Genomic DNA, 13664 nt, shown 5'->3' with positions numbered 1-13664 from the left:
CTGTGAGACTGGATGTTTCAGGGAAGCAGATTCTGCCTTACTTTATTGGAGGACTTTCTCACAGGACTGTATCACCCTGTCACTGAACTTTGCACCTCTGTTAAGACTTTTGTGGAGGGGATCTGGTGTGGGTGTGAGATTGGACTTGATGATTTTAGATGCTCCTTCCAATCCAACTTTAGGTGCCTGCAACTCCTGGAGAATTATTTGAATTCCCAACATTCAGAGGACATGTGCAGGAAATGTTACAGATACGTAAAGAGCAAGACAGAAGCAAGACAGCCCTGGGACTGTCTGGACACCCCCATTTGATGGCTGCGGTTGGGGCTGTGGCAAGCCTTTATATTCTCTGAGCCTCAGTTTTCTTATTGGCAAAAAATGCAGAATAATCTCCTTCCTCCCTCCCCCACAGATGTGCTAGGACAATAAAATAAGTGGGTACACTGTAAACAGAAACTTTGTACAAAGATAGCTCTGTTTCCTTTTGCCAGCTTTCCATCTTGCTTTCCAAATTGCTTCTATCCACTTACAGAGAGAATGGCAACAGGACTATGGAAAGGGCACAGGCGGCAGAGACAGACAGCCTTGGATTTGAATCCTAAATAGCACCAGCCACTTGTGTGAACCAGCCAAGTGGAGTGTTGTTTTTGGACCTCAGCGCTAAGAATAGCTACCTGTATGGATCTTATGAAGACACTGTGAGCTAAACTCTTTACAGAGGTCTGGGTGCCAGGAGCTCTCTTCTTGGCACCCAGACCTCTGTAAAGGGTGTCCTTTTTTTTTTTTAACCTTTTTTTTAATTGAGTTATAGTCATTTTACAATGTTGTGTCAAATTCCAGTGTAGAGCACAATTTTTCAGTTATACATGAACATACATATATTCATTGTCACATTTTTTTTCGCTGTGAGCTACCACAAGATCTTGTATATATTTCCCTGTGCTATACAGTATAATCTTGTTTATCTGTTCTGCATATGCCTGTCAGTATCTACAGATTTTGAACTCAGTCTGTCCTTCCCACCCCAAGAGTGGCCTCTTTTAACGTCTGTCTTCTGTGTTCTGTATCTGTCAATGTGCGTACTCTTAGTGCCATGGAGAAGCCGCTTTGGGCAGCTTTTTGTGGGATCCTGGAGGTTTTCCCTCTCAGCCTCTGGGTGCCTCTGCTGAAAACCCTTCCTAGCTGTCTGGCCTGCTGGAAACCACCTATTTTGCCCTGAAGATGTGTTCTGTTTATAACTCATTCCTACTCCTTGGAAAACAATTCAATAAAAACTCAATTGGTTGTCCACCGGCCCTGGGCAGGAATGAGGGATAGCATATTATTATTTTATAAAAAATATAAATAATAAAAGAAGTCATAAAACAGCACTGGGCACATAGTAGAGAGTCAATAAATGCTTCCTGGCTTAAAGCAAAAGTGACGGCTCAGCGTTTCCATGGCTGCTGGGTTTGCTGAGCTACTCTCTTCCTCCATTACACTTTGTTTTTTTTTTTTACTGAAAAAGAAATACATGCATATGGTAAAAAATTTAAACAGACCACAAAAATACACAAGGGAAAGAAGATCTCCCTCATCCTCTGTTCTCTCAACCCTCCCTGTGATGCAGGAAAAACGGATGTGGGGTGTGAAGAGGGCCGTGTCCCAGGTCTCATTTGAGTCCCTGGGACGTGCCCTGCCAAGTGTGGGCCCTTGGCTCTGTGCAGGAAAGAATTCAAGAGCGAGCCACAGTTGAGTAAAGGTAGATGTATTTAGAGAGATACATAGTGCATAGAGTGTAAGGGAAGAGGAAGGCAAGGACAGAGGTGGGGAGTTGGGTGCTCAAGTTAAAATAAATAGGTACACACTCCATAGACAGTGCGGGCCGTCTCCAAAGGAGAGGGAGTGAAAAAGGGCGGCCAGGCATAGTGTTGCCAGTTTTTATGGGCTCGGTAGCTTCAACTATCTACTGGTGAGACCATCCCAACAACCCTGGGGAAGGGGCTGGGATTCCCAGGAATTGGGCCACGGCCCACTCTCTGCCCTTTTGCAGTTAGCCTTGGGGCTGCCACGGTGCCCGCGGGCATGTTGTTTATCGATGAGCGTATAATGAAGCTCAGGGTCTCTTAGAAGTCAAACCTCCAGGCATCTTAATCCTCAAGGCCAACTGATAGTTGAATCTTACACAGTTTTGGTGTTAATTGCTGTCATTCCTTAAATGGCTGTGCCCTGCCCCCTTCTATTCTGTCTTACCTGGAGATGCCACTGTTTACAATCCTTTGTGTATTTTTCCAAAAATGCTATCCACATCCCCACCCTTGTATGTAAATTCCTTTAAAGCTTTACTTATTTTTAACCTAAAGGAATTTAAATCCTTAAGTGGCTCCTGCTCCTACCTACCTAGCAAGCTGGGTGCTGGAACTAAGGACAGCTGTCCCACAAGGTGGTGGGGGTGGTGGTGGGTGGTGGGTGGTGGGTGGTGTTGGTGTGTGTGGGGGGTGGGGAGACCTACTGTGAGACCTTGACGGCCCCCCCAGGGTGGGGAGTGGTTTACCCGGTTGGGATGGGGACAAGCAACCAACTCTGAGCAGTCTGCCCCCGCCTTGGGCTCTGACCTTCTGCTTCCTGATCCCTAACCACCCCCACCCGCCCCCGCCCTCAGCCCCTGGAACAGCAGAGTTAAGGCCCAGACCGTGCTGCCTCAGTTTCCCAGCCTGTAAAAATGGGAACTTAAACTCTCCCCAAAGTAGTTCTGAGCATTGGTGACAACGCCTCCAGGTGCTTGGTCCCCAGAGCGACACGAACCCCAGCTCTGCGTGGGGGCAACAAGTGTGATCCCCGTCCGGGTTCCGCAGGGGCCTTGGCTGGAGGCGCCACCATGGAGGTGAAATCGGAAATGCGCTTCTTGAGGGGTTAGAGAGGGGCGCTGAGGCAGGACTGGCACCTTCTTCGGAATGCCCCCCAAGCTAAAGCTATTTTCTCGGGCTCTGCTACTTCCCTCCGCCCTCCCCTCCCCTCTTCTTCCTCCTCCCTCCACTTTTTCACTCCTCTTCTCCCTCGCTTCCCCGGCGTCTTTCCCAAAACCCGGAGCGGATCGCTGGCCCGGGACGGGACCCGCGCATGCGCACGGGCGGTGCCGGCGCCTCCGCCAGTCGGAAACTCAGGCGCCGAGCGGGGGGAGCGGCTGAGAGGCTGCTGGGCCCGCCGCCCGCCAGGCCATCGGCTCCCGCTTCGGGCTCGGGGCCTCGGGCTTTGTAAGTGCAAGGTTGGGGGCTCCGGGGCTGGGGGTCGGCCGGCTGCGGGAGGGCGTCCGTGAGTCAGCGCGTGTCCCGCTGAGGGGCTCGCCCCAGCCCACCTCTGTCCGGGCCACCTGCCCGCCCGTAACCCTGCCCGGCGCCCCGGCCACACCTGTCCAGGGCCGGGTGCGCAGCTGCCGGGGACCCCGCCCCCCCGTCCCCGTCCCCGCCCCGGCCCGCACCTGCCGCCCCTCGGGTCCCGGCCGGGCTCTCTTCAGTCCGCGGCCGGCGTCCCCTTCCCCTGTCCCGCCCGCGAGTCCTCTCCCCGCTTCCTCTCCTCGGCCGCGTCCCCCTTCCCCGGGCGGCCGTGTCCCCCGGCCGGCGGGATCTGGGGACCGTGTCCGGGTCGGGGGCTGCAGCCCGCGCCCCCGCTGGGATCCTCCGGTTGTGAAGCCCAGCCTCTCCCGGCGAAGTCCTGGGGAAGGAGAGCGCCAGTGCTTGCTTTGGTCTCCTCCCCCGGTGTTTCTGCTCCACGTAAATGCCTCAGAACACGTTTTCTGGTATTGGGATGGGGGTGCGTGTTGATCTCACATTTATACTGAGAGGGATTACCGTGTTGACAACAGGGCTCGATTCAGTTAAAAATGAGCTGAAAGCACGAGGCTGTGACATCCTCCACCCCCCCCAACCCAGGGTGAAATATGTGACTGTTGATTTTAAAAAGATAGTTACAGCCCCTGACTAGTCCAGCCCGACTGGTATTAACGGGAACAACAGCACCAGAGGCATGATATCGAAGACCCGGGAGTATTGCAGTCTTAAAGATCTGACAAGTTTGTTTGTTTGTTTGTTTGTTTTGTTTTTTTGTTTTTCTTAAATTGTGGGGTAGTATAGAGGGAAAAATAGTTGTCAAGAAATATTTTTTCATGTAACAGCTTTATTGCGATATTGTTCACACACCATGAAGTCCGCCCATTTTAATGGTACAATTCAGTGGCTTTTAGTATATTCACAGTTGTGCAACGATTATTATTTCAGGAAGTTTTCATCACTTCAAAAAGAAATTCCATACCTGTTGGCAATCTCCCCTCCTGCAGCCCTTGGCAGCCACAGTTGTACTTTCTGCATTTGCATATTTTATGCATTACATGTAAATGGAATGTACAACACGTGGCCTTTTGTGTGGCTTCTTTCAGCTTGCAGGACGTTTTCGACTTCATGCTTCAAGGCTCACCCATGTCGAAGCAGTGTCAGTACTCCATTCCTTTCTACAGCTGTGTAATATTCTATTGTATGGATAGACCACACTTTTGTTTATTCATTTATCAGGTGGTGGACCCTCATGCTGTCTCCACTTTTTGGCTATTACTAGTAAGACTGTTGTGAACGTTCGGGTACATGTTTTTGTGTGGGCATATGTTTTAAATCCCTTTGATATCTACCTAGGAGTAGAATTTGCTGTTGATATGGTAACTCTATGTTTAATTTTTTGAGGAATTACCAAGTTGAAGGAATACATTCTTGATGTTTTTAATCTTTGGATTGGATTAATCTCAGACGCCAGAACTGACTCAGTGCCAGGGCTTATTTCATCACATTCTCCCTTGAAGAAACCAGTGGACGACCGTGGACTCTGGAGCCTGGCTCCAGTTTGTCAAGTACAGATTAGGAGACCTTGAGCAGGTGACTGAGCCTGGGTTGTTCATCTGTCAGGTTGAAGCTAGAAATGCTCTTTTCTTAGGATTCCTCTGAAGTCTAAATGTTATAAGTTGTAAAGAGCCCAGTGCAGTCCTTTTCCCACTTTATGTGAGACAAATTTCCTCCTGTTGCATGTTTTGAATCTGGGGCAAAAGTGAACAAGAATTTTGCTGATAATGACCTGCTTCAGGGAAGACTCTTGCTTGAGGCTGTAAGGTTTACTGAGCTGTGGATTTGATTGTTGGCCTGCTTTTCAAGGCCTAGTTGGAACTGGAAGGGACCCAGAGGGATCTCTTAGTCCAGGGTGACTTTGTTGTTCAGATTTCATAGATTGGTAAACGCCTAAACGCTGGAGGGTCAGTCCTGGGCTTGTCAGGTTTTATTTTTGCCCAGATAGGATGATGGGAAAACAACTACCATCTACTCTCACTATAGTTTTATAAAAGCAAGACTTTCAACAACAAGAAAACAAGGAAGTTCGTAACCTAAAAATAAACGATAAGAATAATAGCGAATATCTCTAAAGCACTTACTAAACTTACTTAAGTTCAGCTTTATGGATGTCATATCCATTTTTCGTATTTGGCTCATTTTCCTTCAGACTAGAGAAAGTGAACACCTCCTGTCTGCACCCTGTATCTGAGACCACAGTCTGCCTGTCTTCAGGCAGCTATGCGCCTGTACACACTTGCCTCTTCTGTACATCGACTGTTACCCACAGGAGAGGCAGCGTGACCTACCGATGCGTGAGAAGGCCTGAGGCCAGGCTCTGTAGCTGGCCAGCCTGCTGAAGCCCACACCTTAGGCCCCTGGGAGTCGGGCTTGCTTTCTTTTTTAACTCTTCACAATTTCTGAGATCTATAATACATTAAAGGATAGCACGACAGGGACCCCTGGGTCTACTGTCCAGCTCAGGGGATAGAACATAACTGCTGCTTCTGAAGCCTGCTGCTTCCCTTCCAAGCCGTACTCCTCTTTGCCACCCAAGCAACCACGATCCAAATTCAGTGTTTCTTTATAGTTTTACCACCTGTGGAAATATCTCTGCAATATATTGTTTAGTGTTGCTTGTTTCTGAACTTGCCATAAATGCAGTTGTGCTGCTTGTGTGAATCCACGGTTTGTTCTGTTCACTCGTCATGTCTTTGAGACCCATCCATATTAGTGGAGCTATAGGTCCTTCATGTACACTGTTCTAAAGCGAGCACTAGAGCATGAACAGTGGACATGAATGACCTGTCCACCCCTCCCCAGTGGTGGTTCTTTGGAAGTTTCTTGGCTGTTCCTGACCATAAATTAACTTGCTACCTTCCATGAAAAATCTGGTAGGAATTCTAATGAGAATTTCATTGAATCTATATATATCAAAATGGGGAGAATTAATGTCTTTACGACATAAACGTTTTCTACCCATGAATATATCTGGGACCCTGTCTTTTCATTTCTCCAGCACCTGGCCCGTGGGAGGTCCTTACTGTTGTGTCCGTGAATGATGAGATTTTATACATCATTAGTTGTAACTGTAGACTTTCACAAAAGAGAAAACTAACTGCTGTGAGGTATGTGACGCCCTGATGTTCAGAAAGAGTGACAACCAATGCTGGAGTGATCCAGTGGACTTGGTGCTTGCAACCACGGTTCTCTGCCACCTATTGCTAATGGGATTGCAGCGTCCTTTAATTTATTTATTTTTATGGCGTTGCTTTTTTTTTTTTTACTTACTTATTTTTTAAATTCTTATTTTTTATTGAAGTGTAGCCAGTTTACAATGTTAGTTTCAGGTGTACAGCAAAGCCATGCGGTTATACATACACATACATAATATATACATATATTTCAGATTCTTTTCCATTATAGCTCATCACAAGACATTGAATATAGTTCCCTGTGCTCTACAGTAGGTCCTTGTCATTTATTTATTTTATATATAGTAATGTATATGTATTAATCCCAAACTCCTAATCTAAGCCTCCCCTCTCTCCCTGCAGCTGACCACAGTTTGTTTTCTATGTCCGTGAGTCTATTTCTAGCAGCATCCTTTTTTGCTAGTAATATATGCTGGTTGGCTGCTTTCAGTTTCATTAATTCCGTCTTGTCTGTGGGCGTTTTTCTTCTGGTGGGCCTGCATGTGGTTTGCATACGTGTTAATAGAGATCTGTATTTGGGAGAACTCCAGGCCCCGTGTAGTGCCTGGCACGAAGCGCCCGCTGAGCTCATGCTTGAACTGGGAAAAACCATAGTGAAGGTTGGAATTTCCACTGTGGCTCAGACTTCTGGATTTCTGTAACCTGTGACACCTTGATGTAGCCCGCCTTCATGCTGGCCGCACCCGTGCTGGGTAATCTGCTGGAACTGCGTGGTGTGGCGGTGTAGAGAGGGCTTTGTGTGCTTTTTCTCTTTCCTTTTTTCTAACACTTGTTCCCCTGGACCTTGCACGTCCTTCACCAGCAGCGCCCAGGGCTGGCTTGGTGCTGCGCTGAGGCAGTGTTTGCTAATAAGGCCCTTTCCTCATCTCCTCTGAGCCTCTGTTTCCTTCTCTGTACAAGGAAGGCTTAGACTAGATAAGTGTTTTTCAGTTTCTTTTAAACCTGTGCCTCCTTTTGAGAAACAAAAAACTTAAATCTCTCCTCCCATCCCAACCCTTCAGATTTGGGTATGTCCTCTAATGGATGACATGGCTGCTCTTTGTTGAAAGTTGGTGTGATTCTGGTTCTTTCCAGGTGGTGCAGAAAAGACTCTTCAGAGAGTTACTGCAGGGAGGGGGCAGGAGGGGGGCAGTGTGTTGTGCTTTATAGTGTGAGCCCTGGAGCAGGGGCTTGGGTTTAAATATGGCCTCTGACATGGCCTCTCTGTAACCTTGCTCAATGTGATAAACCTCTCTTTCTCTCAGTTTCTTCATGTGTCAAGTTGGGGTGATACTATTTTAGGGTTTTCTGAAACAATACACACATGAGCCATTTGTGTCTGGACAGAAGTAAGACCTGTTAGGAGTCAGGGATTTCTTTAAAAAAAAAAAAATCCTGTTCATACCGCTTGGCCTATGTGTTATTTTGAAGTTCCTGGAGGGTGAGGGTTGAGTCTAAAGTCCACGATGGGACAGGTTGCCCCAGCGTCTGCGTGCCCCAGATTGCCCCCCACCCCAGTCCTCTTCCTCTCAGCCCAGGGTGAGGTTCCTGCCATTGGAGTTACACAGAGGTCTTTGCTCGGGCTTCCTCTGCCTTCCGGTGGGTACACAGCGGATCACCGCACCTCAGCCTCCTCTCCCCTCTCGGCAGGGCCTGCAACATGAGCGTCCCCGACTACATGCAGTGTGCTGAGGACCACCAGACTCTCCTCGTGGTGGTCCAGCCCGTGGGCATCGTATCGGAGGAGAACTTCTTCCGCATCTACAAGCGGATCTCCTCCGTGAGCCAGGTCAGCGTGCGCGACTCCCAGCGCGCGCTCTACATCCGCTACCGGCACCACTACCCGCCCGAGAACAACGAGTGGGGCGACTTCCAGACCCACCGCAAGGTCGTGGGCCTCGTCACCATCACCGACTGCCTCTCGGCCAAGGACTGGCCGCAGACCTTCGAGAAATTCCACGTGCAGAAGGAGCTGTATGGCGCCACGCTCTACGACTCGCGGCTCTTCGTCTTCGGGCTGCAGGGCGAGATCGCCGAGCAGCCGCGCACCGACGTGGCCTTCTACCCCAGCTACGAGGACTGCGGGACGGTGGAGAAGAGGATCGAGGACTTCATCGAGTCGCTTTTCATCGTGCTCGAGTCCAAACGCCTAGACAGGGCCACCGACAAGTCTGGGGACAAGATCCCCCTCCTCTGCGTCCCGTTTGAGAAGAAGGACTTTGTGGGACTGGACACAGACAGCAGGTAAGTCTACCTGGAGGCCTGGCCCCCCTGGCTGTGTGCCGCGGTTGCCTCCCTACATCCAGAAAGGGCTGAGCCAGCAGCAGGGTTGTCTTGCACCGAGGAGGGAGGGAGGTGCAGCCTGCTGGTTTTCAGACTTTTTTTTTTTTTTTTTTTTGGTTTTCAGACTTTTAAAAATGGGACTGCCTTTGGTTCAGGGAGATCCTTTGAGGGTTAGTGTGTCCTGGTTTCAGCCAGGACCCCTGGTGGGACCCCTGGAGCTGCTGTCCAGTAGGGTAGCCACAGGCACGGAGGCTGGGAGCTCTGGGGAGGAGGCTGGTCTGAGCTGAGATGTGCGTTAGGTCAAATGCACGTCAGACGCTGAGACTTAGTCTAGAAAAAATGTTCAGTATCTTGATACTTTCTATGTTAACTACATGTTGAAATGGGAGTATTTTACATATAGTAGATTAAGTAAAATCTGTTCTTAATATCAGTTTCCAGTGTTTGTTTTTTACCTTTTTTAATGTGACAGCTGGAAAACTTTCTTTGCGTGGCTCGCATTTCATTCCTATTGGACATCCTGCCCCGGGCACAGTCCCTCCCTTTGATGTATCGGTGAGGTGCTGAATCCCCAGAAGCAGCAGAACTAGGGGTGGAGCCGGTGTCTCCTGCCTCCTGAGCCTGGCACCTGCTCTGCTCAGGCCCCTCTACCTGCCTGACAGCCACCATGCCAGGTTAGGACATCAGGAACGTCACCAGGGACTTCCGAAGGAGCTCCTTATGCAGGGGAAGGCGTGTCACAGGGAGTATGGGATAGAGCAGGGAAAGGTCAGTCCTGGATTTGTCCCTGTGATTAAGTCCACGGCCCCACTTTGCCCTAGAATTGCAGACAAGCTCTTCTGGGCCGTCTGCCTCCTTTGCCTGCTGCTCTGTTTCCCTGTGTGGCCATCGTGCCGTCACTCCGGCAGCAGAGAGCGAGATGCACGCCTTTGTTGAGAGGTGGCCCCCTTTTTCTGGGGAGCACGTGGGTAGCTGTGTCCCCCCGGCCTTGGACCTCAGGCTCTGAGTCTGTCCTCCCCGCTCTGGAGAGCTCGCACGGTAGTCTCACAGGTGAGGGTCGGAGGACCTGCGGAGTCGCTGCTCCATGTTTCTTGAACTTACCCGAGGTCAAACCTGACTTTCTGGTTGTTGGTAAGTTGGAGGAGAAGATGCCAGAGAGTTGACAAAAAGAAAGTCCAGGCCAGCCCTGCGAGTGAGAGGCACAGGGGCCCCGAGTCCCACCTGTGCGCGGTGCCTGGAGGGCTCTGGGGAATTTTCACTTCCTCCCCCGGACCTGTTTCTGTGGCTTCAGGAAAGGGCAAGGCATGTCATAGCCACAATCTGTACTTAGTCCTCACAGGGTCCTGTGATCTACACGCCAGCGCTCCCCTTCTGCTCCTGGGAGCTGAGGTAGCAGGTTTAGGAGCCTGGGCACTGCCAAGGGCACAGCTGCCAGCACCAAGCCACTCCCACGCCGGCTCCTTTCACCTCACCTGTCGCCTCCTGCTGAGCCCCAGGCATCAGGCGAGGTAGCCGCCCAGGTGATGGTCCCTCCCAAGGTGGGGCTGCACGTGTACACAGCACCTGCTGTGTCTGCAGGGACCGCCTTTTCCCCCTGGACAGGCTGGTGGGTAAGTGGTGGAAGCCAGGAGCCCTGCCCCAGGCCCCTGGCCAGTGCCTCCTCTTTTGTCGTGTGAGGCACTGGTGACCTTTTTGCTCATCAACTTCTTGGCTCTGAGTCTGCGGACCCACCAGAGAATGCCAGCTTGTTTTTGCCTTTTGAAGTCTGTGCTCAGGATTTGGCGGAGTAGCTAAGTTTCAGAACACTGTGCTTGGCGCATAGTGGTTGATACTGTCACCAATGTTTACCCAGTGCCTTGTGTACCAGGCACGGCTCTGGGCATCTAAATACAGCAGCGCATTAAACCTCCCTCCTGCTGGGTCTGTCTGTTCTGGTACTGTAAATGCTCAGCCGGCATTTCAATGTCAGTGAGATAACGATGCCAGTGAGTTCAGATCAGACACATTTTACTCCATTGTTGCTTTCACTATCCCATAGTCATCTAATTTTTAAAACAGTGATTTGGTGCCAGAGCAGAGCCTAACTCTCTCCTGCTACTCTTGGTGGGAGTGAGAAAAAATGTTCAGCCTGAAATGCGATCCCATTTTGTAGCTCGACAGACGTCTAGGTACACGTAGGTGGAGTTTTGGTCTGGGGCACCGACCACGCTGGTGGCTCCACGGCAGTGCCGCTCCCCTCCGGCACCTGCCCTCCCTGATCTCACTCATGTCCACGCGTGGCCCGGGCCTCATCACAGCCACATAAATTCTTGTACATGCTGTCAAAGTTGTTTTTGTTCTTGTGTGTTTCTAATTTTTGCTTGTTCCTCTTTCTTTTCCTTTTTCCTTTTCCTTTTTCTCTCATACTGCCCTGTGAGTGTGTTGTTGGGTCTGAAAAGGTAGGCTGTGAACACACCGCATTGACAGTAGCTAGACTGCCCTCTGTGCTGCCTTCTCACCGCCTCCATCGCTTTAAAAATCAAAAACTTAACTGCTGCTTTGATCCATGTAATATCCTGGTTGTCTTTTTATTTTGTAATTTTTTGGAATTTTTGCTTTGTTAGCATGTAACCCACTGGTGTTTGATATCTGTTAAAATCCTTGCTTTGAGGAACCTGTTTGGTCCTCCATATACTTGGTGACAAATGAGCCCATAATTTTTTTTTGTTTTGAGGAAGCGAGATGCTAATCAATTTAGGCGGCTGCCAAGGGATTTTTCACGGGGTATTTTAACTTGGAAAGTCAAAGTCTGCAGCACCTTGCTTGATTCTGGCTTTTAAACGAACGTGCTCGGCACGTAGTTCTTGGCTGTTGCTGTGTGATGTGCATGACAGTGCTTCCTGGCCGGCAGTCACCGGTGAAGACGTGGCCGGCTGGGGAGTGTGCTGGCCGCAGAGGGACGCTGCTGGAGGAAGCAGTCACCAGGTTTTCTTTTGCTTCCACCTTGACCATGCCATTTACTTTACTTTGCCTTCATAAAGGGGTGGAAGCTGATCTAAAATCCATGCTACTCTTTTGTTCCCTTTATGAAGCTGATTTTTCTAAGTATCAGGAAAATATGGCCTTTTCCTAAATAGTTGGTTCATTTGGATCTAGTGGACACAGGGACCTTTATAAGTGACCATAGCTTCCTCTCTGCTTTAGCCAGTGAGCATTCAGAGCGGGGTCTGTGGTTTACCTTAGCCTCCCTGCTCCCCCCCATTACTCTTAACTCATGTTGGCAATAAATAGCTGATTCTGTATCTGTTGTGGCTAATGTCCACCACTGATGGCCATGTTATTAGTTTGGGGTAATGAAACTCCAGGTCAGCTGTGAAGGGAGATGCTTTGGCTGACCTAGGACCTCACATTCCCCTTCCCAGCCCACCTGAGGTTCACCTCACCCAGGGGAAGGGTTTTCCCACCACCGTCATGCTGGCCACAAGGCCTTGTTTCTCCTTTCACGTTCTGGTCCAAATGTGGACGCCTCATCTTTCACTGACTTGGTCTCACTTGAGATAGGCCAGACTTTCTGAAAGAGTCTATCACATTCTGGAGGTGGGGTGCGGGACAGAACAGAAGTAAGCGTAGCAAGTGGGCGGAGTTGAGGCTGTGCAGGTTGGCAGATGCAGGCTGGGGTCTGTGATGGCCGGGCTGCGTCCCGGATGCAGGGCCTTTCCTGTGGCTCCTGAGAGCCTGGGGGTCAGAGTGAGAACAGCCTTGCCTGGGTTCCTCCATCCTCACCTGCCCACTGGCTCATATGTCCACTAACTAGGAGCTCCCCAGACCTCGGGCACTTCGAAGTTCAGACCACAGGAGAGCCTCGAGTCCCTTCTCCTGGGCCTCCTGTGCGAGAGTCCAGTGTCTTCTGAGGTGACTGGTGCCAGGAGACACTTCCCCCTGCAGGGAGCACCTTCGGAGGACTGTGACTCAGCGCACCCTGCTGTGAGCTTGCAGGGTCCCTGCCGTGGTCTCTGCAGAACCAGAGTCCAGACGGACTTAGAGACAGAAATGACAGCACCGACTTCAGGGCAGGGCTGGGGGGAGGGATGGGGGAAATCAGATGTGACCTCAAGCAGCTGGGCGGGTGCCAGGACTGGTACTAAAAGGCGGGAGACCGGGAGACTGGGAGGTATCTGCCGGGTGGGGGGGTCGAGTTCCAGAGGAAATGGTGGACGTGAGGCATTTTAAGACGCCATTTGTCGTCCAAGTGACAACTTCAAATTGATGGTGGGGTTTATGAGCCTAGGGCTCAGGGGAAGGAGCCGAACCAGAGAGATTTGCTGGGAGTTGTCAGTTTTAGCTGGTGTTTCCAGCTGTGTGTGTGGACGAGCTTATCTCGAAAGGTGTGGACTGAGGTGGAGGGAGGGCAGGGCTGCGGCTGGGTTGGAGAAAAGCCTAGGCCATGCAGCTTTGGTGTGTCACTCGAAGGGCATTGGGGTTTTCGGAGCAAATGCCATTTATCCTCAAGGTGCTGAAGGGAGGGACGTGGCCAGGGGTGCATCTTAGGAAGATGCTGTGGCAGCAGGTTGGGGCAGCTGGAGTTGGGGGTGGGGAGAAGGCAGTCGCACTCACCTGTGAGGGAGGGAGGGAGGGAGGCCTGGGAGCTCCCCCAGCCCAGCGGACTCCCTTTCCCAGGGACAAAAGGCGACCAGACAGGGAGTCCAGGGTGAGAGGGGAGGGGTGCTGGGGGGGGAGCTGACGCGTAGCGGGATTGTTGGACAGTTCTGGAATAGTCTCTCCCCGCAAAATAGACTTAAAAACCCCAAACCCTTAAGAACACTGATAGTTACTAGGGAGGAAGCAGTTCTTTTTCTAGCCTCCT

The 13664-nt window shown here is 50.7% G+C and overlaps 1 protein-coding gene across 10 annotated transcripts in view; it reads left to right on the top strand.

The window, feature by feature from the left end:
- TRAPPC9 (trafficking protein particle complex subunit 9) overlaps positions 1-13664 on the top strand; it is a 433756-nt gene that overhangs the window by 29027 nt on the left and 391065 nt on the right. For 8 of the 10 annotated variants that reach the window (XM_072949773.1, XM_072949771.1, XM_072949768.1 and 5 more), the window contains one exon: positions 8189-8782. In XM_072949773.1, the coding sequence (XP_072805874.1) occupies positions 8189-8782 (594 nt within the window). Of the gene's footprint in view, positions 1-3108; positions 3234-8188; positions 8783-13664 lie in introns of those variants that run through there. The other 2 variants (XM_072949777.1, XM_072949776.1) reach the window with 1 other exon arrangement.

The sequence above is a fragment of the Vicugna pacos genome, chromosome 25 (assembly GCF_048564905.1).
Source record: "Vicugna pacos chromosome 25, VicPac4, whole genome shotgun sequence".
Classification (NCBI taxonomy): Eukaryota; Metazoa; Chordata; class Mammalia; order Artiodactyla; family Camelidae; genus Vicugna; species Vicugna pacos.
The sequence above is the reverse complement of the archived record's forward strand: the minus strand, read 5'-3'. Positions and strand labels throughout refer to the sequence as shown.